The sequence below is a fragment of the Electrona antarctica genome (genome assembly GCF_951216825.1).
Source record: "Electrona antarctica genome assembly, chromosome: 18".
Taxonomy (NCBI): domain Eukaryota; kingdom Metazoa; phylum Chordata; class Actinopteri; order Myctophiformes; family Myctophidae; genus Electrona; species Electrona antarctica.
This window is the reverse complement of record NC_136799.1, coordinates 712,436-734,163: the sequence shown is the minus strand read 5'-3', so window position 1 is coordinate 734,163 and position 21,728 is coordinate 712,436. Positions and strand designations below refer to the sequence as shown.

At 41.2% G+C, this 21,728-nt stretch overlaps 1 protein-coding gene across 3 annotated transcripts; it reads left to right on the top strand.

Annotated features, from left to right (window-relative positions):
- The first annotated feature begins 847 nt into the window (after nucleotides 1–847).
- gemin2 (gem (nuclear organelle) associated protein 2) lies at nucleotides 848–20,201 on the top strand. 3 transcript variants are annotated; one of them, XM_079527689.1, is made up of 11 exons: nucleotides 848–1,193; nucleotides 3,745–3,769; nucleotides 5,522–5,581; nucleotides 6,343–6,432; nucleotides 8,545–8,604; nucleotides 9,448–9,555; nucleotides 11,929–11,973; nucleotides 14,436–14,504; nucleotides 14,666–14,776; nucleotides 15,994–16,052; nucleotides 19,906–20,201. In XM_079527689.1, the coding sequence occupies exons 1-11, from the start codon at nucleotides 1,078–1,080 to the stop codon at nucleotides 19,943–19,945; spliced, it is 783 nt and encodes a 260-aa protein (XP_079383815.1). In that variant the 5' UTR covers nucleotides 848–1,077; the 3' UTR covers nucleotides 19,946–20,201. The 3 variants fall into 3 exon arrangements, with proteins under 3 accessions (XP_079383815.1, XP_079383814.1, XP_079383813.1); XM_079527688.1 differs by lacking the exon at nucleotides 3,745–3,769 and adding an exon at nucleotides 2,179–2,203; XM_079527687.1 differs by lacking the exon at nucleotides 3,745–3,769 and having other exon boundaries at nucleotides 5,497–5,581; nucleotides 19,906–20,199.
- The last annotated feature ends 1,527 nt before the right edge of the window (nucleotides 20,202–21,728 follow it).

The window sequence follows — 21,728 nt, the reverse complement described above, 5'->3', positions numbered from 1 at the left end:
ACCATAGAAACCTGTTAGCATCGCTAGCGCTGCAATGCTAACGTTTACCATGGAAACCTGTTAGCATCGCTAGCGCTGCAATGCTAACGTTTACCATGGAAACCTGTTAGCATCGCTAGCGCTGCAATGCTAACGTTTCCCACAGACTACCGTTAGCATCGCTAGCAGCATTAACGTTAGCCTGCAGGCAATGCGTTCATTTTGATGATGATTATTTTGTCTAAAGGCTACATTCATGAATCCACCTGCTGCTCACTGTTAGCATTAGACTGTTAGCATTAATAATAAATAATAATAATAAAACTTTATTTGTATAGCACCTTTCATGACATGAAATGCAGCTCAAAGTGCTTTACACAAAAAAAGAAAAGAAAGGCAGGGCATAAACAATACAGATACAATACAATACAATACACTGTGGGGGTCATAATCGAGGGTCATAATGGAGGTAAAAAGGGAAAAGAAACATATACAGTGAGGGGAAAAAGGGGGGGGGGGGGCGGTGACATTAAACAGGTTGAGAATCACTGCTAGAGCCGTACAAATCTTCTCTTATGGGGGTCCCTGGCATATCTCTTAAAATAGGGGTCCGCAGAATTTGGGGGTCCTTGTCCTTGACATGAAAAAGTTTGGGAACCACGACAACTTAAATAGTTTTGTTTTGGATCAGTTTATTTTTTTATTTTTTCCTGAAAACTTTAAAAAAAAAAAATGACTTTAGGCCAATATATAGTTTAAAAAGGCGACGATATTCCACTTGGAGTTTCAAAAAGGCTTTTTTCTGGCCTTGTTTTCATGGAACTGCTTGCTTATTTCTGTCACACAATCTGGCAACCAACCAACCGCACCGACGCGGCGCATGGTGATCGCGTCATCGCTGTGCGTTTAAAAAAAAACAAGATGGCAGCACAGTGTGTGTTTTTGCCTTTCCAGCTCTGAATAAACTGCATTATCTTCTACACAAAGACACTAAAACGACATTATCTTCTACACGAAGATACCTTATTGGTTAACTTGGCTTCACGGAAGCGTTTCTTCTGATATTATTTACATTTCTGTGCAGTTTTTTGTGTGAGAATGAAGTCGGACGTGGAGGAGCTGATGCCCAGAATGCTGCCTGTGGACTGTGGTTCTGGTTCTGCTGCAGAGGACGGAGCTCCCAGGAACCCCCAGGAGTATCTGAGACAAGTGCAGTAAGACACACTTTATTTAACAAATTTACACCTGAGACCAGATTCTACAAAAATGTCTTCTTAATCATGACAGTTTTCTGGGGGAAAAAACCCTCGTGTTTCCATGTCAGTGGTTCTCAAACTATTTCATGTCAAGGACCCCCAGAATTATATGTAATCGAGGGTATGTGCATGCATAAAGTGAATGGCAAATCGAGTGTCAAAGTGACATGCAAAGTGAGTTTAATATTGTTTAATATTCACAGTTAACAGTCTTTGTATTGAGTTTGTGCTTGCATTGTACTGTAATTCTGCAAACTGTTAATACATATTTCAATCAATCAATGTTGTTAAATGCAATTAGATATGACTTTTCTGTTTGAATGTGTGGGCTGTCAAGGCCAGAAATTAGTTTTAAGCTCTCAGTAGTCATTCCTGCATAACTTCCTGGTTTGATGATTATGTCACACGCATACCCTCTTTTGGTCGCCGACCCCCCATCTGAAAATATGTTGTTCCAGACAGTTATTATTATTATTATTAGGTTGGAGGCATCGTTGTGTCCAGACTCCAGAGGTGTTACCGTGTAATTATAATAATTATTATAATATTTCAGATTGGAGGCATCGTTGTGTCCAGAGGTGTAATTATAATAATTATTATAATATTTCAGATTGGAGGCATCGTTGTGTCCAGAGGTGTAATTATAATAATTATTATAATATTTCAGATTGGAGGCATCGTTGTGTCCAGAGGTGTAATTATTATAATATTTCAGATTGGAGGCATCGTTGTGTCCAGAGGTGTAATTATAATTATTATTATAATTGTTCAGATTGGAGGCATCATTGTGTCCAGAGGTGTAATTATTATAATTATTATAATATTTCAGGTTGGAGGCATCGTTGTGTCCAGAGGTGTAATTATTATAATTATTATAATATTTCAGATTGGAGGCATCGTTGTGTCCAGAGGTGTAATTATAATAATTATTATAATTTTTCAGATTGGAGGCATCATTGTGTCCAGAGGTGTAATTATAATAATTATTATAATATTTCAGATTGGAGGCATCATTGTGTCCAGAGGTGTAATTATTATAATTATTATAATATTTCAGGTTGGAGGCATCGTTGTGTCCAGAGGTGTAATTATTATAATTATTATAATATTTCAGGTTGGAGGCATCGTTGTGTCCAGAGGTGTAATTATTATAATTATTATAATATTTCAGGTTGGAGGCATCGTTGTGTCCAGAGGTGTAATTATTATAATTATTATAATTTTTCAGATTGGAGGCATCATTGTGTCCAGAGGTGTAATTATTATAATTATTATAATATTTCAGGTTGGAGGCATCGTTGTGTCCAGAGGTGTAATTATTATAATATTTCAGGTTGGAGGCATCGTTGTGTCCAGAGGTGTAATTATTATAATTATTATAATATTTCAGGTTGGAGGCATCGTTGTGTCCAGAGGTGTAATTATTATAATATTTCAGGTTGGAGGCATCGTTGTGTCCAGAGGTGTAATTATTATAATATTTCAGGTTGGAGGCATCGTTGTGTCCAGAGGTGTAATTATTATAATATTTCAGGTTGGAGGCATCGTTGTGTCCAGAGGTGTAATTATTATAATATTTCAGGTTGGAGGCATCGTTGTGTCCAGAGGTGTAATTATTATAATTATTATAATATTTCAGGTTGGAGGCATCGTTGTGTCCAGAGGTGTAATTATTATAATTATTATAATATTTCAGATTGGAGGCATCGTTGTGTCCAGAGGTGTAATTATTATAATATTTCAGGTTGGAGGCATCGTTGTGTCCAGAGGTGTAATTATTATAATATTTCAGGTTGGAGGCATCGTTGTGTCCAGAGGTGTAATTATTATAATTATTATAATATCTCAGGTTGGAGGCATCGTTGTGTCCAGAGGTGTAATTATTATAATTATTATAATATCTCAGGTTGGAGGCATCGTTGTGTCCAGAGGTGTAATTATTATAATATTTCAGTTTGGAGGCATCGTTGTGTCCAGAGGTGTAATTATTATAATTATTATAATATCTCAGGTTGGAGGCATCGTTGTGTCCAGAGGTGTAATTATTATAATTATTATAATATCTCAGGTTGGAGGCATCGTTGTGTCCAGAGGTGTAATTATTATAATATTTCAGGTTAGAGGCATCGTTGTGTCCAGAGGTGTAATTATTATAATATCTCAGGTTGGAGGCATCGTTGTGTCCAGAGGTGTAATTATTATAATATTTCAGGTTGGAGGCATCGTTGTGTCCAGAGGTGTAATTATTATAATATTTCAGGTTGGAGGCATCGTTGTGTCCAGAGGTGTAATTATTATAATATTTCAGATTGGAGGAATCGTTGTGTCCAGAGGTGTAATTATTATAATATTTCAGGTTGGAGGCATCGTTGTGTCCAGAGGTGTAATTATTATAATATTTCAGGTTGGAGGCATCGTTGTGTCCAGAGGTGTAATTATTATAATATTTCAGGTTGGAGGCATCGTTGTGTCCAGAGGTGTAATTATTATAATTATTATAATTTTTCAGATTGGAGGCATCATTGTGTCCAGAGGTGTAATTATTATAATTATTATAATATTTCAGGTTGGAGGCATCGTTGTGTCCAGAGGTGTAATTATTATAATATTTCAGGTTGGAGGCATCGTTGTGTCCAGAGGTGTAATTATTATAATTATTATAATATTTCAGGTTGGAGGCATCGTTGTGTCCAGAGGTGTAATTATTATAATATTTCAGGTTGGAGGCATCGTTGTGTCCAGAGGTGTAATTATTATAATATTTCAGGTTGGAGGCATCGTTGTGTCCAGAGGTGTAATTATTATAATATTTCAGGTTGGAGGCATCGTTGTGTCCAGAGGTGTAATTATTATAATATTTCAGGTTGGAGGCATCGTTGTGTCCAGAGGTGTAATTATTATAATTATTATAATATTTCAGGTTGGAGGCATCGTTGTGTCCAGAGGTGTAATTATTATAATTATTATAATATTTCAGATTGGAGGCATCGTTGTGTCCAGAGGTGTAATTATTATAATATTTCAGGTTGGAGGCATCGTTGTGTCCAGAGGTGTAATTATTATAATATTTCAGGTTGGAGGCATCGTTGTGTCCAGAGGTGTAATTATTATAATTATTATAATATCTCAGGTTGGAGGCATCGTTGTGTCCAGAGGTGTAATTATTATAATTATTATAATATCTCAGGTTGGAGGCATCGTTGTGTCCAGAGGTGTAATTATTATAATATTTCAGTTTGGAGGCATCGTTGTGTCCAGAGGTGTAATTATTATAATTATTATAATATCTCAGGTTGGAGGCATCGTTGTGTCCAGAGGTGTAATTATTATAATTATTATAATATCTCAGGTTGGAGGCATCGTTGTGTCCAGAGGTGTAATTATTATAATATTTCAGGTTAGAGGCATCGTTGTGTCCAGAGGTGTAATTATTATAATATCTCAGGTTGGAGGCATCGTTGTGTCCAGAGGTGTAATTATTATAATATTTCAGGTTGGAGGCATCGTTGTGTCCAGAGGTGTAATTATTATAATATTTCAGGTTGGAGGCATCGTTGTGTCCAGAGGTGTAATTATTATAATATTTCAGATTGGAGGAATCGTTGTGTCCAGAGGTGTAATTATTATAATATTTCAGGTTGGAGGCATCGTTGTGTCCAGAGGTGTAATTATTATAATATTTCAGGTTGGAGGCATCGTTGTGTCCAGAGGTGTAATTATAATAATATCTCAGGTTGGAGGCATCGTTGTGTCCAGAGGTGTAATTATAATAATATCTCAGGTTGGAGGCATCGTTGTGTCCAGAGGTGTAATTATAATAATATCTCAGGTTGGAGGCATCGTTGTGTCCAGAGGTGTAATTATTATAATATCTCAGGTTGGAGGCATCGTTGTGTCCAGAGGTGTAATTATTATAATATCTCAGGTTGGAGGCATCGTTGTGTCCAGAGGTGTAATTATTATAATATCTCAGGTTGGAGGCATCGTTGTGTCCAGAGGTGTAATTATTATAATATTTCAGGTTGGAGGCATCGTTGTGTCCAGAGGTGTAATTATTATAATCTTTCAGGTTGGAGGCATCGTTGTGTCCAGAGGTGTAATTATTATAATATCTCAGGTTGGAGGCATCGTTGTGTCCAGAGGTGTAATTATTATAATATTTCAGGTTGGAGGCATCGTTGTGTCCAGAGGTGTAATTATTATAATATCTCAGGTTGGAGGCATCGTTGTGTCCAGAGGTGTAATTATTATAATATCTCAGGTTGGAGGCATCGTTGTGTCCAGAGGTGGTCGTGGCTCAGATCGACCCCAAGAAACTACGGAAGAAACAGACGGTCAACGCATCGGTACGTGCACGATGATGAAATTATGACCGATATCTGATCTCCGATTATTTGCAGAGTCATATCTGCCAATACCGATTCTGATATTATACAGAGGACCACAATGGAAACAAGCCTAGGCCCTATAGGGGCTTGGCCCAAAGTATTCAATCAATCAATAAATAGTGTCTGTATTCACAACTGAATGAGTACACAAATTAAATGTAGAAAAATGTAAAATAAATTTTTACTTCATATTTGATTTGGCTTTTGTTCTAGACTAGAGGTACTATGAATGAAATTATTTTTTACATTTTTAATTTTAATTGTTTTTGCTGGTGAAAATTTATTTAAATAATCTGGATTAATTTATGGCCGATTCTGAGTATGCTACCGATTTATATCGTGCATCTCTATAAATTAATTAATTAATGCACTAATTAATTAAAGAAACGGAGCGTCAACGCATCTGAACACTCACCTGATGATCAATTCATTAATTCAATCATTTAATGTTTTATAGTAATATTATCATGTCAACGCATGATTCATTACATAAAAATTGTGTGCGTGTGTGTGTGCGTGTGTGTGTGTGTGTGTGTGTGTGTGTGTGTGTGTGTGTGTGTGTGTGTGTGTGTGTGTGTGTGTGTGTGTGTGTGTGTGTGTGTGTGTGTGTGTGTGTGTGTGTGTGTGTGTGTGTGTGTGTGTGTGTGTGTGTGTGTGTGTGTGTGTGTGTGCGCGTGTGTGTGCGTGGATGCGTGCGTGCGTGCGTGTGTGTGCGTCAGGTGGCAGGCTGTCCTCAGGCTCCGGCCGGTTTCTCTCCCAGTCTGGGATGGCAGCGTCAGCAAGTCAGCAACTTCTCTGAAGTCAGACAGGTATGTCAGACAGACCTATAGCTAAGCCCCTCCCCAAACTGCTATGGTCACTCTCCACCAATAGTTTTCCTGATAAAACATTGTTTTAAAAAATATTATTCCAGTGCATACGGCAGGCCTTGGAACACAACCATGTTGTAGGTGTGTTCCAGGACATCTCTAATGTTGTGGGTGTGTTCCAGGACATCTCTAATGTTGTGGGTGTGTTCCAGGATATCTCTAATGTTGTGTCATGTCGTGGGTGTGTTCCAGAACATCTCTAATGTTGTGTCATGTGGTTGTGTTCCAGAACATCTCTAATGCTGTGTCATGTGGTTGTGTTCCAGAACATCTCTAATGTTGTGTCATGTGGTTGTGTTCCAGAACATCTCTAATGTTGTGTCATGTTGTGGGTGTGTTCCAGGACATCTCTAATGTTGTGTCATGTTGTGGGTGTGTTCCAGAACATCTCTAATGTTGTGTCATGTGGTTGTGTTCCAGAACATCTCTAATGTTGTGTCATGTGGTTGTGTTCCAGAACATCTCTAATGTTGTGGTGTGTTCCTGAACATCTCTAATGTTGTGGTGTCTTCCAGAACATCTCTAATGCTGTGTCATGTGGTTGTGTTCCAGAACATCTCTAATGTTGTGGTGTGTTCCTGAACATCTCTAATGTTGTGTCATGAGGTTGTGTTCCAGAACATCTCTAATGTTGTGGTGTGTTCCTGAACATCTCTAATGTTGTGGTGTGTTCCAGAACATCTCTAATGCTGTGTCATGTGGTTGTGTTCCAGAACATCTCTAATGTTGTGGTGTGTTCCTGAACATCTCTAATGTTGTGGTGTGTTCCTGAACATCTCTAATGTTGTGGTGTGTTCCTGAACATCTCTAATGTTGTGGTGTGTTCCAGAACATCTCTAATGCTGTGTCATGTGGTTGTGTTCCAGAACATCTCTAATGCTGTGTCATGTGGTTGTGTTCCAGAACATCTCTAATGCTGTGTCATGTTGTGGGTGTGTTCCAGAACATCTCTAATGTTGTGTCATGTTGTGGGTGTGTTCCAGAACATCTCTAATGTTGTGTCATGTCGTTGTGTTCCAGAACATCTCTAATGCTGTGTCATCATTGTCATGTGGTTGTGTTCCAGAACATCTCTAATGCTGTGTCATGTTGTGGGTGTGTTCCAGAACATCTATAATGTTGTGTCATGTGGTTGTGTTCCAGAACATCTCTAATGCTGTGTCATGTGGTTGTGTTCCAGAACATCTCTAATGCTGTGTCATGTTGTGGGTGTGTTCCAGAACATCTCTAATGTTGTGTCATGTGGTTGTGTTCCAGAACATCTCTAATGCTGTGTCATGTGGTTGTGTTCCAGAACATCTCTAATGCTGTGTCATGTTGTGGCTGTGTTCCAGAACATCTCTAATGCTGTGTCATGTGGTTGTGTTCCAGAACATCTCTAATGTTGTGTCATGTGGTTGTGTTCCAGAACATCTCTAATGCTGTGTCATGTTGTGGGTGTGTTCCAGAACATCTCTAATGTTGTGTCATGTGGTTGTGTTCCAGAACATCTCTAATGCTGTGTCATGTGGTTGTGTTCCAGAACATCTCTAATGCTGTGTCATGTTGTGGCTGTGTTCCAGAACATCTCTAATGCTGTGTCATGTGGTTGTGTTCCAGAACATATCTAATGTTGTGTCATGTGGTTGTGTTCCAGAACATCTCTAATGCTGTGTCATGTTGTGGGTGTGTTCCAGAACATCTCTAATGTTGTGTCATGTGGTTGTGTTCCAGAACATCTCTAATGCTGTGTCATGTGGTTGTGTTCCAGAACATCTCTAATGCTGTGTCATGTTGTGGCTGTGTTCCAGAACATCTCTAATGCTGTGTCATGTGGTTGTGTTCCAGAACATATCTAATGTTGTGTCATGTGGTTGTGTTCCAGAACATCTCTAATGCTGTGTCATGTGGTTGTGTTCCAGAACATCTCTAATGCTGTGTCATGTGGTTGTGTTCCAGAACATCTCTAATGCTGTGTCATGTTGTGGGTGTGTTCCAGAACATCTCTAATGCTGTGTCATGTGGTTGTGTTCCAGAACATCTCTAATGCTGTGTCATGTGGTTGTGTTCCAGAACATCTCCAAACACAGAGCTCACTGGAGCAGTCACACTCTGGATGACAACGTGCTGCTGGTGAGAGCTACTCAGTAGATTTTGTTCAATCTTTTTTGTTTTATACTTTAGTGAAAGAAACAGCCTGGCGGTTTCAGAGCAGGGCAGGAAGTCAAGAATGAAGATATATATATGTCCCATTTTGACCTGAGATCAGATTCTAAAAATGTCTTCTACATCCTGACAGTTTTCTGAAAAAGCTATGTTTCTATGTCAGTCGTTCTTAGATTTAAAAAAAATAGCAGACCTACAAGCTCGTATGGGCTTGTAGATCTGCTATTTTTCAACATTGATTGATTGATTGAAATATTTATTAACAGTTTGCAGAATTACAGTACATTTCAAGCGCAAACTCAATACAAAGACTGTTAACTGTGAGTGGACGACCCAATTAAGCATTACACTTGTTTACAAGAGGGTCCACCATGTTCAATTCATCAAAACATTTAGAGACGTACAAATAGACACTTCAATATAGTCAAAGAACAGAACTGGAATTCATAGAGGTAAAAGGGGAAAAGATACATATACAGTGAGGGGGGAAAAAATAGCTAAAGCATAACGTAATGCTAACACCAAAAGGGGTTCCCGCCCAAAATGGGATATAGTCAAAAGGCATGATTTGGTACAGAAGCTGCTTAGCAACATTTAGGGAATATCTTTAACAGTTTAGCCATTAACACCAAATTGAACTGTATTCTATTTGTTGCAATACATGGTTCTGTGTGTGTGTGTGTGTGTGTGTGTGTGTGTGTGTGTGTGTGTGTGTGTGTGTGTGTGTGTGTGTGTGTGTGTGTGTGTGTGTGTGTGTGTGTGTGTGTGTGTGTGTGTGTGTGTGTGTGTGTGTGTGTGTGTGTGTCACAGCCTCAGCTAACAGACGAGGAGGGCTGGAAGAGGTTCTGTTTGGGAGACAATGTTTACCTGAGTGACACCACGACACCACAACCTGACCCTGCACTGGACTACAGCAAGGTGTGTGTGTGTGCGTGCGCTGTATGGTAGAGTATGTTAATACAATATAACTTATTCAATCTGTATGGTAGAGTACCCAGCAAGCACGGTCAGGACGAATTAGTGACGTCTCGATTGGGGCCAGATCAAGTCAAACCAACACTAATCTGGCCCAGAATATCACCTGATTTCAACCAACATAAATTTTACCCACTAAGACGGACGTCCCTGGATGAATCAGAGAGAGTCTGATCGAGGCCAGATCAACTTAAGTCATATCATAACTAGTCAGATCTGGCCCAGAATAAGCTATATTATTTAAACTGGTGAAGACGTCCTGGAAATGACGTAAAGATCATCCCCATATGGGCTGTGATCTGGCCTAGTCCTGAACGTAAAGATCATCCCCATATGGGCTGTGATCTGGCCTAGTCCTGAACGTAAAGATCATCCCCATATGGGCTGTGATCTGGCCTAGTCCTGAACGTAAAGATCATCCCCATATGGGCTGTGATCTGGCCTAGTCCTGAACGTAAAGATCATCCCCATATGGGCTGTGATCTGGCCTAGTCCTGAACGTCACCGGAGTCACCGGAGGACGTCATCATAACGTCATCATGACGTCATTTGGCTTGCTGGGGTATGTAAACCCTGTTCTATGTCAGTCATTGTCAAACATTTTCATGTCAAGGACCCCCAAGATTATATGTAATTGGTCGCCGACCCCCATATGAAAATATGTTGTTCCATGGACCTTCCCAGAAGCAAAGGTTTGAGTTAAAAATGTTCGCTCTGAAAGAAAATATATTCAAAGATTTGCGCCACATTTTCACAATTTTTCAAAAATAGCAGATCTACAAGCTCATATGAGGTTGTAGATCTGCTATTTTTCAATAGCTAAAGTCTAACAATGCTTAAAACACCAAAAGGGGTTCCCGTTCAGAATGGGTTAACACGTTGACTGTGGAGAATTGAAACCGTGACATAATCTTCACTGCTGAGTATTTCACTAACCTTTGATGAATAATCTGGGCGCTAATGTAGGTCCGTTTCACCAAAACCCGCCTGAATATATTCCAATCGTTTGTAATGGTGTCTGAAAATATTCCACAGCCCGACAACAACAACAGCAGCAACAGCAGTGGGGAACTGGGGCACACGGGAGCCGCCATTGTCCCTCATAGACTTTACATTGTCCCTCATAGACTTTGCATTGTCCCTCATAGACTTTACATTGTCCCTCATAGACTTTGCATTGTCCCTCATAGACTTTACATTGTCCCTCATAGACTTTACATTGTCCCTCATAGACTTTGCATTGTCCCTCATAGACTTTACATTGTCCCTCATAGACTTTGCATTGTCCCTCATAGACTATACATTGTCCCTCATAGACTTTACATTGTCCCTCATAGACTATACATTGTCCCTCATAGACTTTACATTGTCCCTCATATACTTTACATTGTCCCTCATAGACTTTACATTGTCCCTCATAGACTTTGCATTGTCCCTCATAGACTTTACATTGTCCCTCATAGACTTTGCATTGTCCCTCATAGACTTTGCATTGTCCCTCATAGACTTTACATTGTCCCTCATAGACTTTGCATTGTCCCTCATAGACTTTACATTGTCCCTCATAGACTTTACATTGTCCCTCATAGACTTTACATTGTCCCTCATAGACTTTGCATTGTCCCTCATAGACTTTACATTGTCCCTCATAGACTTTACATTGTCCCTCATAGACTTTACATTGTCCCTCATAGACTTTGCATTGTCCCTCATAGACTTGACATTGTCCCTCATAGACTTTACATTGTCCCTCATAGACTTTGCGCCTCAATTTCCCAGAAGCGTGACGTGTCCTACTGTGTCCGCTGGAAACCATGTATTTCTTAAACGCGATCAAAATTAAACGATTTAAACCAAATTATGTGATCCGCAGGGTATGTGTTAAAGTGATACACTGCAAATGTAGACACTGAAGTCAAGTGTCAAGTGTTTTATATGCATTCTGAAGTCCAATAGATTGAAGTGTAAGTGTTTTATATGCATTCTGAAGTCCAATAGATTGAAGTGTAAGTGTTTTATATGCATTCTGAAGTCCAATAGATTGAAGTGTAAGTGTTTTCTATGCATTCTGAAGTCCAATAGATTGAAGTGTAAGGGCTCTATTTTCATCACCGCTAAACCCCTTATCCCTAAACTTCTTTGCTTTTTTTCCACTAAGGGGTTTAGTGATAAGGGGTTTAGGGATAAGGGGGTTAGGGATAAGGGGTTTAGGGATAAGGGGGTTAGGGATAAGGGGTTTAGGGATAAGGGGGTTAGGGATAAGGGGGTTAGGGATAAGGGGTTTAGTGTGTCTGACATCATTGTGTTTGTGCTCAGATTGGCTTCCCTCCATTTCTGAGCATCATCAGCAGACTCAACCAGGTAAACAAAGCTGTCTGTCTGTCTGTCGGCCTGTCTGTCGGCCTGTCTGTCTGTCTGTCTGTCTGTCTGTCTGTCTGTCTGTCTGTCGGCCTGTCTGTCTGTCTGTCTGTCTGTCGGCCTGTCTGTCTGTCTGTCGGCCTGTCGGCCTGTCTGTCTGTCTGTCTGTCGGCCTGTCTGTCGGCCTGTCTGTCTGTCTGTCTGTCTGTCGGCCTGTCTGTCTGTCTGTCTGTCTGTCTGTTCGATTTCGGCCCGAATAGGCAGAAAATATATCAACGAATACAGTGTATGCAATTAATGCATCAAAAGAGCTGAATCAATGTTTTATGGACCCATAATAGTGATTATTATTTAAGTTAAGTTTTGCCATAAATCAGGTAGCTTTAAGGTACGGCCAGACATCAGGTAGCTTTACGGTACGGCCATACATCAGGTAGCTTTAAGGTACAGCCTACATCAGGTAGCTTTAAGGTACGGCCATACATCAGGTAGCTTTAAGGTACGGCCATACATCAGGTAGCTTTAAGGTAGGGCCATACATCTGGTAGCTTTAAGGTACGGCCATACATCAGGTAGCTTTAAGGTACGGCCATACATCAGGTAGCTTTAAGGTAGGGCCATACATCTGGTAGCTTTAAGGTACGGCCATACATCAGGTAGCTTTAAGGTACGGCCATACATCAGGTAGCTTTAAGGTACGGCCATACATCAGGTAACTTTAAGGTACGGCCATGCATCAGGTAGCTTTAAGGTACGGCCATACATCAGGTAGCTTTAAGGTACGGCCATGCATCAGGTAGCTTTAAGGTACGGCCATACATCAGGTAGCTTTAAGGTACGGCCATGCATCAGGTAGCTTTAAGGTACGGCCATACATCAGGTAGCTTTAAGGTACGGCCATACATCAGGTAGCTTTAAGGTACGGCCAGACATCAGGTAGCTTTAAGGTACAGCCATACATCAGGTAGCTTTACGGTACGGCCATACATCAGGTAGCTTTAAGGTACAGCCTACATCAGGTAGCTTTAAGGTACGGCCATACATCAGGTAGCTTTAAGGTACGGCCATACATCAGGTAGCTTTAAGGTACGGCCATACATCAGGTAGCTTTAAGGTACGGCCTACATCAGGTAGCTTTAAGGTACGGCCATACATCAGGTAGCTTTAAGGTACAGCCTACATCAGGTAGCTTTAAGGTACAGCCTACATCAGGTAGCTTTAAGGTACAGCCATACATCAGGTAGCTTTAAGGTACGGCCATACATCAGGTAGCTTTAAGGTACGGCCTACATCAGGTAGCTTTAAGGTACGGCCATACATCAGGTAGCTTTAAGGTACAGCCTACATCAGGTAGCTTTAAGGTACAGCCTACATCAGGTAGCTTTAAGGTACAGCCATACATCAGGTAGCTTTACGGTACGGCCATACATCAGGTAGCTTTAAGGTACAGCCTACATCAGGTAGCTTTAAGGTACAGCCATACATCAGGTAGCTTTAAGGTACGGCCATACATCAGGTAGCTTTAAGGTACGGCCATACATCAGGTAGCTTTAAGGTACGGCCAGACATCAGGTAGCTTTAAGGTACAGCCATACATCAGGTAGCTTTAAGGTACAGCCATACATCAGGTAGCTTTAAGGTACAGCCATACATCAGGTAGCTTTAAGGTAGGGCCATACATCAGGTAGCTTTAAGGTACGGCCATACATCAGGTAGCTTTAAGGTACGGCCATACATCAGGTAGCTTTAAGGTACGGCCATACATCAGGTAGCTTTAAGGTACAGCCTACATCAGGTAGCTTTAAGGTACGGCCATACATCAGGTAGCTTTAAGGTACGGCCATACATCAGGTAGCTTTAAGGTACAGCCTACATCAGGTAGCTTTAAGGTACAGCCTACATCAGGTAGCTTTAAGGTACGGCCATACATCAGGTAGCTTTAAGGTACAGCCTACATCAGGTAGCTTTAAGGTACGGCCATACATCAGGTAGCTTTAAGGTACAGCCATACATCAGGTAGCTTTAAGGTACAGCCATACATCAGGTAGCTTTAAGGTACAGCCATACATCAGGTAGCTTTAAGGTACGGCCATGACAGCAATGGTAGGAAAAAAGATATATAATATTAATCAAATTCGGATATTCTGTTTTTGGCCAACTGTTTCCTATATTCGGTATTCGGTTTCGGCCAAGAATTTCCCTTTCGGTGCATCCCTAACTTCTAGTTAAAAATAGCCGATCTACAAGCCCTTGATTACTGTAGGGTTAGATCTACAAGCCGCTAACGCACTGCAGGTCGCACTGAGGCTAGATCAGCTACGTTTGAACATTCGGAAAGAAATGAAATCATCAGTTTATACCTTTTGTTTTCACATAACGGTGACTTTGGTCTTCACTCTCCTCAAACGTGTGTGTGTGTGTGTGTGTGTGCACGCGTGTGTGCACGCGTGTGTGTGCGCGTCCAGTCTACAGTGTCGACCGTGTTGGAGGTTCTCATCATCTGGTTTGAGGACAGAGACTTCTCTCCTCAGTTGGTAGGTGTGATTTATTTACTACACTCGACCGCTTCAGCTTAAAGAACTGTCCTAGAGCTTTGGTCCTGAACTGAACTGGTCTAAAGCTTTCTTCCTCTCTCTGTGTGTGGGTGCGTGCGTGCGTGTGTGTGTGTGTGGGTGTGCGTGTGTGCTGGTTCTAGGGTCGGTGGCTTTATGGATTGTTGGCGTGTCTGGAGAAACCTCTGCTTCCTGAAGCTCACTCTCTGATCAGACAGCTGGCTAGGAGGTGTGCTCAGCTACGCACGACGCTGGTAACACACACACACACACACACACACACACACACACACACACACACACACACACACACCTGTATGTGATCAGACAGCTGGCTAGGAGGTGTGCTCAGCTACGCACAACGCTGGTAACACACAAACACACACACACACACACACACACACACCTGTATGTGATCAGACAGCTGGCTAGGAGGTGTGCTCAGCTACGCACAACGCTGGTAACACACACACACACACACACACACACACACACCTGTATGTGATCAGACAGCTGGCTAGGAGGTGTGCTCAGCTACGCACAACGCTGGTAACACACACACACACACACGCACACGTATGTGATCAGACAGCTGACTAGGAGGTGTGCTCAGCTACGCACTACGCTGGTAACACACACACACACACACACTCACACACACGTATGTGATCAGACAGCTGACTAGGAGGTGTGCTCAGCTACGCACTAAACTGGTATGTATATATACATCTATATGGGGGCACAGTGGCACAGTCGGTAGTGCTGTCGCCTCACAGCTAGAAGGTCCTGGGTTCGATTCCCGCTGGGGACGCTGTAGGTGCTGGCAGAGTTTCATCTCCTCCGCGTCATCAGTGCCCATACCCGAGGCGGGGTTGGCGAAAGGGCCTTTCTGTGTGGAGTTTGCATGTTCTCCCCGTGTCCCCTAGGGTAGGTACCCTCCCCGTGTCCCATAGGGTAGGTACCCTCCCCGTGTCCCCTAGGGTAGGTACCCTCACATGTTCTCCCCGTGTCCCCTAGGGTAGGTACCCTCACATGTCCCCCCCCGTGTCCCCTAGGGTAGGTACCCTCACATGTTCCCCCCCGTGTCCCCTAGGGTAGGTACCCTCACATGTTCTCCCTGTGTCCCCTAGGGTAGGTACCCTCACATGTTCTTCCCGTGTCCCCTAGGGTAGGTACCCTCGCAAAAAACATGCAGTAATCCTGGTCTCTAAACTGCCTCCACTGATGGAGGGGAAAGGAACTGGTCAGAATAACGTGTTCCTTCCACGCGCTACGTCCGGCCGGTCAGGTGAAAATAAGCGGCTTGGACTCCTCATGCATAGGAGGGAGCATGAGGCCAGTCCGCTGCCCTCCCCCCCCTCGTGGGATATAAGAATTATAATAATAATTATTCCCTTCTTGGTGCGTCTTATTATAAGATAATAGTCCTCATTACAAGAGTGTTCAGTGAAATGTTGTCTTTCTTCCACAGGAAAGCGAACAGGACGAGAGACTGCCTGCACTGAACCTGCTCATCTGTCTGGTGGCCAGGTGATTAAAACTAATTAATTAATATTTATCTGTGTGGTAGCCAGGTGATTAAAACTAATTAATTAATATTTATCTGTGTGGTAGCCAGGTGATTAAAACTAATTAATTCATATTTATCTGTGTGGTAGCCAGGTGATTAAAACTAATTAATTAATATTTATCTGTGTGGTAGCCAGGTGATTAAAACTAATTAATTAATATTTATCTGTGTGGTAGCCAGGTGATTAAAACTAATTACTTAATATTTATCTGTGTGGTAGCCAGGTGATTAAAACTAATTAATTAATATTTATCTGTGTGGTAGCCAGGTGATTAAAACTAATTAATTAATATTTATCTGTGTGGTAGCCAGGTGATTAAAACTAATTCATTAATATTTATCTGTGTGGTAGCCAGGTGATTAAAACTAATTAATTAATATTTATCTGTGTGGTAGCCAGGTGATTAAAACTAATTAATTAATATTTATCTGTGTGGTAGCCAGGTGATTAAAACTAATTAATTAATATGTATCTGTGTGGTAGCCAGGTGATTAAAACTAATTAATTAATATTTATCTGTGTGGTAGCCAGGTGATTAAAACTAATTAATTCATATTTATCTGTGTGGTAGCCAGGTGATTAAAACTAATTAATTAATATTTATCTGTGTGGTAGCCAGGTGATTAAAACTAATTAATTAATATTTATCTGTGTGGTAGCCAGGTGATTAAAACTAATTAATTAATATTTATCTGTGTGGTAGCCAGGTGATTAAAACTAATTAATTAATATTTATCTGTGTGGTAGCCAGGTGATTAAAACTAATTAATTAATATTTATCTGTGTGGTAGCCAGGTGATTAAAACTAATTAATTAATATTTATCTGTGTGGTAGCCAGGTGATTAAAACTAATTAATTAATATTTATCTGTGTGGTAGCCAGGTGATTAAAACTAATTAATTAATATTTATCTGTGTGGTAGCCAGGTGATTAAAACTAATTAATTAATATTTATCTGTGTGGTAGCCAGGTGATTAAAACTAATTAATTAATATTTATCTGTGTGGTAGCCAGGTGATTAAAACTAATTAATTCATATTTATCTGTGTGGTAGCCAGGTGATTAAAACTAATTAATTAATATTTATCTGTGTGGTAGCCAGGTGATTAAAACTAATTAATTCATATTTATCTGTGTGGTAGCCAGGTGATTAAAACTAATTAATTAATATTTATCTGTGTGGTAGCCAGGTGATTAAAACTAATTAATTCATATTTATCTGTGTGGTAGCCAGGTGATTAAAACTAATTAATTAATATTTATCTGTGTGGTAGCCAGGTGATTAAAACTAATTAATTCATATTTATCTGTGTGGTAGCCAGGTGATTAAAACTAATTAATTAATATTTATCTGTGTGGTAGCCAGGTGATTAAAACTAATTAATTAATATTTATCTGTGTGGTAGCCAGGTGATTTCTGAAAAACGGTTTTCTGAAAAACCCTATTTTTCTATGTCAGTGGTTCTCAAACTATTTCATGTCAAAGGACCCCAAAAAATATCTGTAATTGGCCGCCGACCCCCATCTGAAAATATGTTGTTCCAGGGACCCCCCCCTCCCCAGATACAAAGATTTGAGTTAAAAACGTTCTCTCTGAAAGAATATATATTCCAAAGTTTGTGCCACATTTTCACGATTTTTCAAAAAATAGCAGACCTGCAAGCTCGTAGCGCGGCACTCGGTGCCGCGCTACGAGCTTGTAGGTCTGCTATTTTTCAATAGCTAAAGTATAACAGAATGCTTAAAACACCAAAAGGGGTTCCCGTCCCAAAATGGGTTTTAAACTAATGAATTATTATTTATCTATGTGGTTATTTTTTGCCATTTTTACAAATTGCAGCATTTAACTCCCATTTTATATGGTTATAATGTGGTTATATTCATGTAGAAAACAGAAGAATAAATGATTATTATAACTAAAGCTAGCAAAAACAGTACAGTAGTACAGTAGTGCATCCCGTGGATGCAGAGGTCGTTGTTTTATTGCGTCCCTTAACTATAAACTGCGCTTATGCAAAATGCACCCTATTTTAATCTCTGCAATGTTTTGAATCCGTTCCATAACGGCATTCAGTACCAGCTTATATAAATGACTACAGCAGCTCAGTGTGCTGGTTATCATAACCACATCACCTCCATTCATTACCAGCTTATATAAATGACTACAGCAGCTCAGTGTGCTGGTTATCATAACCACATCACCTCCATTCATTACCAGCTTATATAAATGACTACAGCAGCTCAGTGTGCTGTTTATCATAACCACATCACCCCCATTCATTACCAGCTTATATAAATGACTACAGCAGCTCAGTGTGCTGGTTATCATAACCACATCACCCCCATTTTAGCCCTTCACTGGTTACCTGTTAGTTATAGAATTGATTTTAAGATTTTACTTTTAAAGCAGTAAATGGTCAGGCTCCCCAGTATGTCTCCGTCATGCTGGCTCCCTATAAGCCTACACGCACACTCAGGTCCTCGGACAGGGTCCTCCTTGAGACCCCCACAGCCCAGCTCACTCAGGTCCTCGGACAGGGTCCTCCTTGAGACCCCCACAGCCCAGCTCACTCAGGTCCTCGGACAGGGTCCTCCTTGAGACCCCCACAGCCCAGCTCACTCAGGTCCTCGGACAGGGTCCTCCTTGAGACCCCCACAGCCCAGCTCATCACAGAGCGTGGCAGGGTCCTCCTTGAGACCCCCACAGCCCAGCTCATCACAGAGCGTGGCAGGGTCCTCCTTGAGACCCCCACAGCCCAGCTCACTCAGGTCCTCGGACAGGGTCCTCCTTGAGACCCCCACAGCCCAGCTCACTCAGGTCCTCGGACAGGGTCCTCCTTGAGACCCCCACAGCCCAGCTCATCACAGAGCGTGGCAGGGTCCTCCTTGAGACCCCCACAGCCCAGCTCATCACAGAGCGTGGCAGGGTCCTCCTTGAGACCCCCACAGCCCAGCTCACTCAGGTCCTCGGACAGGGTCCTCCTTGAGACCCCCACAGCCCAGCTCATCACAGAGGGTTTCAGGGCTTTTGCAATTCGGGCTCCCAAACTATGGAACGCCCTACCTATTAATTTAAGACTTGCAAAATCTGTGTCGTGTTTTAAATCCCTTCTAAAAACCCACCTTTACGTTAAGGCCTTCTCTTAATTTCCTTTTGCATACCTTTATTTTATGTTTTTGATTATAATGTGTGTGCTTTCATTTTGTGCTTTGCTGTTATTCAATGATATCTTGTTGTAGCTGTGACTACGTTGTTGTTTTTTACCCTGTTATGTAAAGCACTTTAGGAGGGTAACAGGTCATCTCGCCCCTAGCTGTAAATAACAAACATAATTCATGTTTTTAATTATTTAAAAGGTATTATCATATTAATTTATCATTGTTAAGTTCACTCTGTATATCCACGGGCATAATAGCATGATGATGCCATTACAAAACATGGGCTACATGGAAGAAATGTGTTTAATAAAACGAAATTAACTGCTAGAAGGTCCTACATTAACTTAATTCAACAGTCACTGTCTCTGTGACATGTTGTTCTTTCTAAATAGAGAGTATAGAGATCGACTACTGTACAATAAAATAAATCTGTATACAAGATAATTTCAGTTTTCAGAGAAGGAGGGAAATACTAAATTAACTTAATTAAAATAAATCGCGGGGCGAGTTGGTAAAGGGGCGAGCAGTCTCGTATTCCTTTGTGACTATGTCTTGAAATGGGCTATATAAATACATTCATTATCATTAACACTGTCTGTCTCTCTGCCTGTCTGTCTGTCTGTCTCTACCTGTCTGCCTGTCTGTCTGTCAGGTACTTTGAACAGAGCGATCTGGCTGACCAGGAAGAATGAAGACTAAAAGATGTCTGGAGCGTCTTTCACATCTCTGACTACCTGACTGGCGGCACCGTCCGTCCCAAACGGGTTTGAGTTGCTCTTATTATACCAACCAACCAACCAACCTGAAACTATGAAAATCACAGGAAGATTCATTAAAACAAGACGAGATGTTTCACTGTGCGGAGCTGGACTGAAACTCCAAGCGGATTGTCTCAGGAGACGACCACAGACCACCACCCAGTGAATAGCAGATCTACAAGCTCGTAGCGTGGCACCGAGTGCCGCGCTACGAGCTTGTAGATCTGCTACTTTTTGAAAAATCGTGTAAATGTAGCCCAAATCTTTGAATATATATTCTTTCAGAGAACTCAAATCTTTGCTTCTGGGGGGAGGATCCCTGGAACTACATATATTCAGATGGGGGTCGGCAGCCAATTACATATATTTTTGGGCGTCCTTGACATGAACATTTTTCAGAACGACTGACACAGAAACAGAAACATGAGGTTTTTCAAGAAATTTTGTCATAAGACATTTTGTAGAATCGTCCTCAGGTCTAAATGGGTGAAATGTTCTGCTACGACAGGAACCCACGGCCTGGCAGAGCATTCTGAACCAAACAGGAACCCACGGCCTGGCAGAGCATTCTGAACCAAACACTTTGGAATCTTTGGGTTTAATAAACTGTAAAAATGGAAAGAATTAACAATTAAAGGATGTGAATCACCAGATGTGTTACTGTGCATTCTGTTGACAAAAATAAGTTATAACCTGATGTTTTTTAGGGGCTTTTTTTTGCTTTTTTATTGATGGATGTGTTGTGGGTGGTCGGGGGGGGGGGGGCGGGAGGGGGATGGGCGGGGGGCCACACACAGCGCTGTTTGTCGAGATCGGGACTCGAACCCGCGACACACTGCCATGCTGGATTACCAGCCATGGGGCCTGGACCGCTGAGCCAGCCGGCCCAGGCCTTAAGGACTTATTCCTTTGTTTCTTTCTTATATCTACTCTTTCTTAAGACTATTCATTGTGTCCCTCAAAGAACATTCTAGTGCAGCATGGTCCATAACAATCGTTCAGTTTGTGATAAAAGCATGACATTTGGTACACATATAGCCAAAGGCATCCCAAACATAATTGGATGTGGAGGCATCCTGAATTTTCAACATGGCACCCATGGCAGCCATTTTTCAAAATGCCACCATTGACATCCTATTATAAGGCAATATTTTCTAAATTTCCTTATGCTTTAAGTAGCGTGGAATAGATTCAGCATCATGAAAACCCCCTAGTTTGATATGTCACATGCTACTTAAAGCATAAGGAAATTTAGAAAATATTGCCTTATAATAGGATGTCAATGGTGGCATTTTGAAAAATGGCTGCCATGGGTGCCATGTTGAAAATTCAGGATGCCTCCACATCCAATTATGTTTGGGATGCCTTTGGCTATGTGTACCAAATGTCATGCTTTTATCACAAACTGAACGATTCCTTTATATATTGGAGCTAAGCAGCTGGACTATTCTAGCTTGTACAGAAACACATCGTTTACTGGTTTATTCATGATTCCATTTACAAAGTTTAATTCCCTGGTAAAGCAGACCGTGCAACATGACGATAACTTTCTGTAATCGGCAGGGCTAAACTTGTAGGCCTATTGCTGATTTTGTCCACTTGAGGGCGACACAGACAACGTTTTTATTCTGTGTGGCCAAAAGGCAAGCCTAGGCCTGCAAGTTAACCATAGCTTCACTTTGTTTTTTCCCTGCCTTGAAATGACTTTATTACATTA

Bases quoted from the DNA above. Each gene is read 5' to 3' on its own strand.
- gemin2 (XM_079527689.1), top strand. From the start codon at position 1,078: ATGAAGTCGGACGTGGAGGAGCTGATGCCCAGAATGCTGCCTGTGGAC. The intron at 6,433-8,544 runs GTATGTCAGACA...GTTGTGTTCCAG, and splicing joins ACTTCTCTGAAGTCAGACAG to AACATCTCCAAACACAGAGC. The intron at 16,053-19,905 runs GTGATTAAAACT...TCTGTCTGTCAG, and splicing joins CTCATCTGTCTGGTGGCCAG to GTACTTTGAACAGAGCGATC.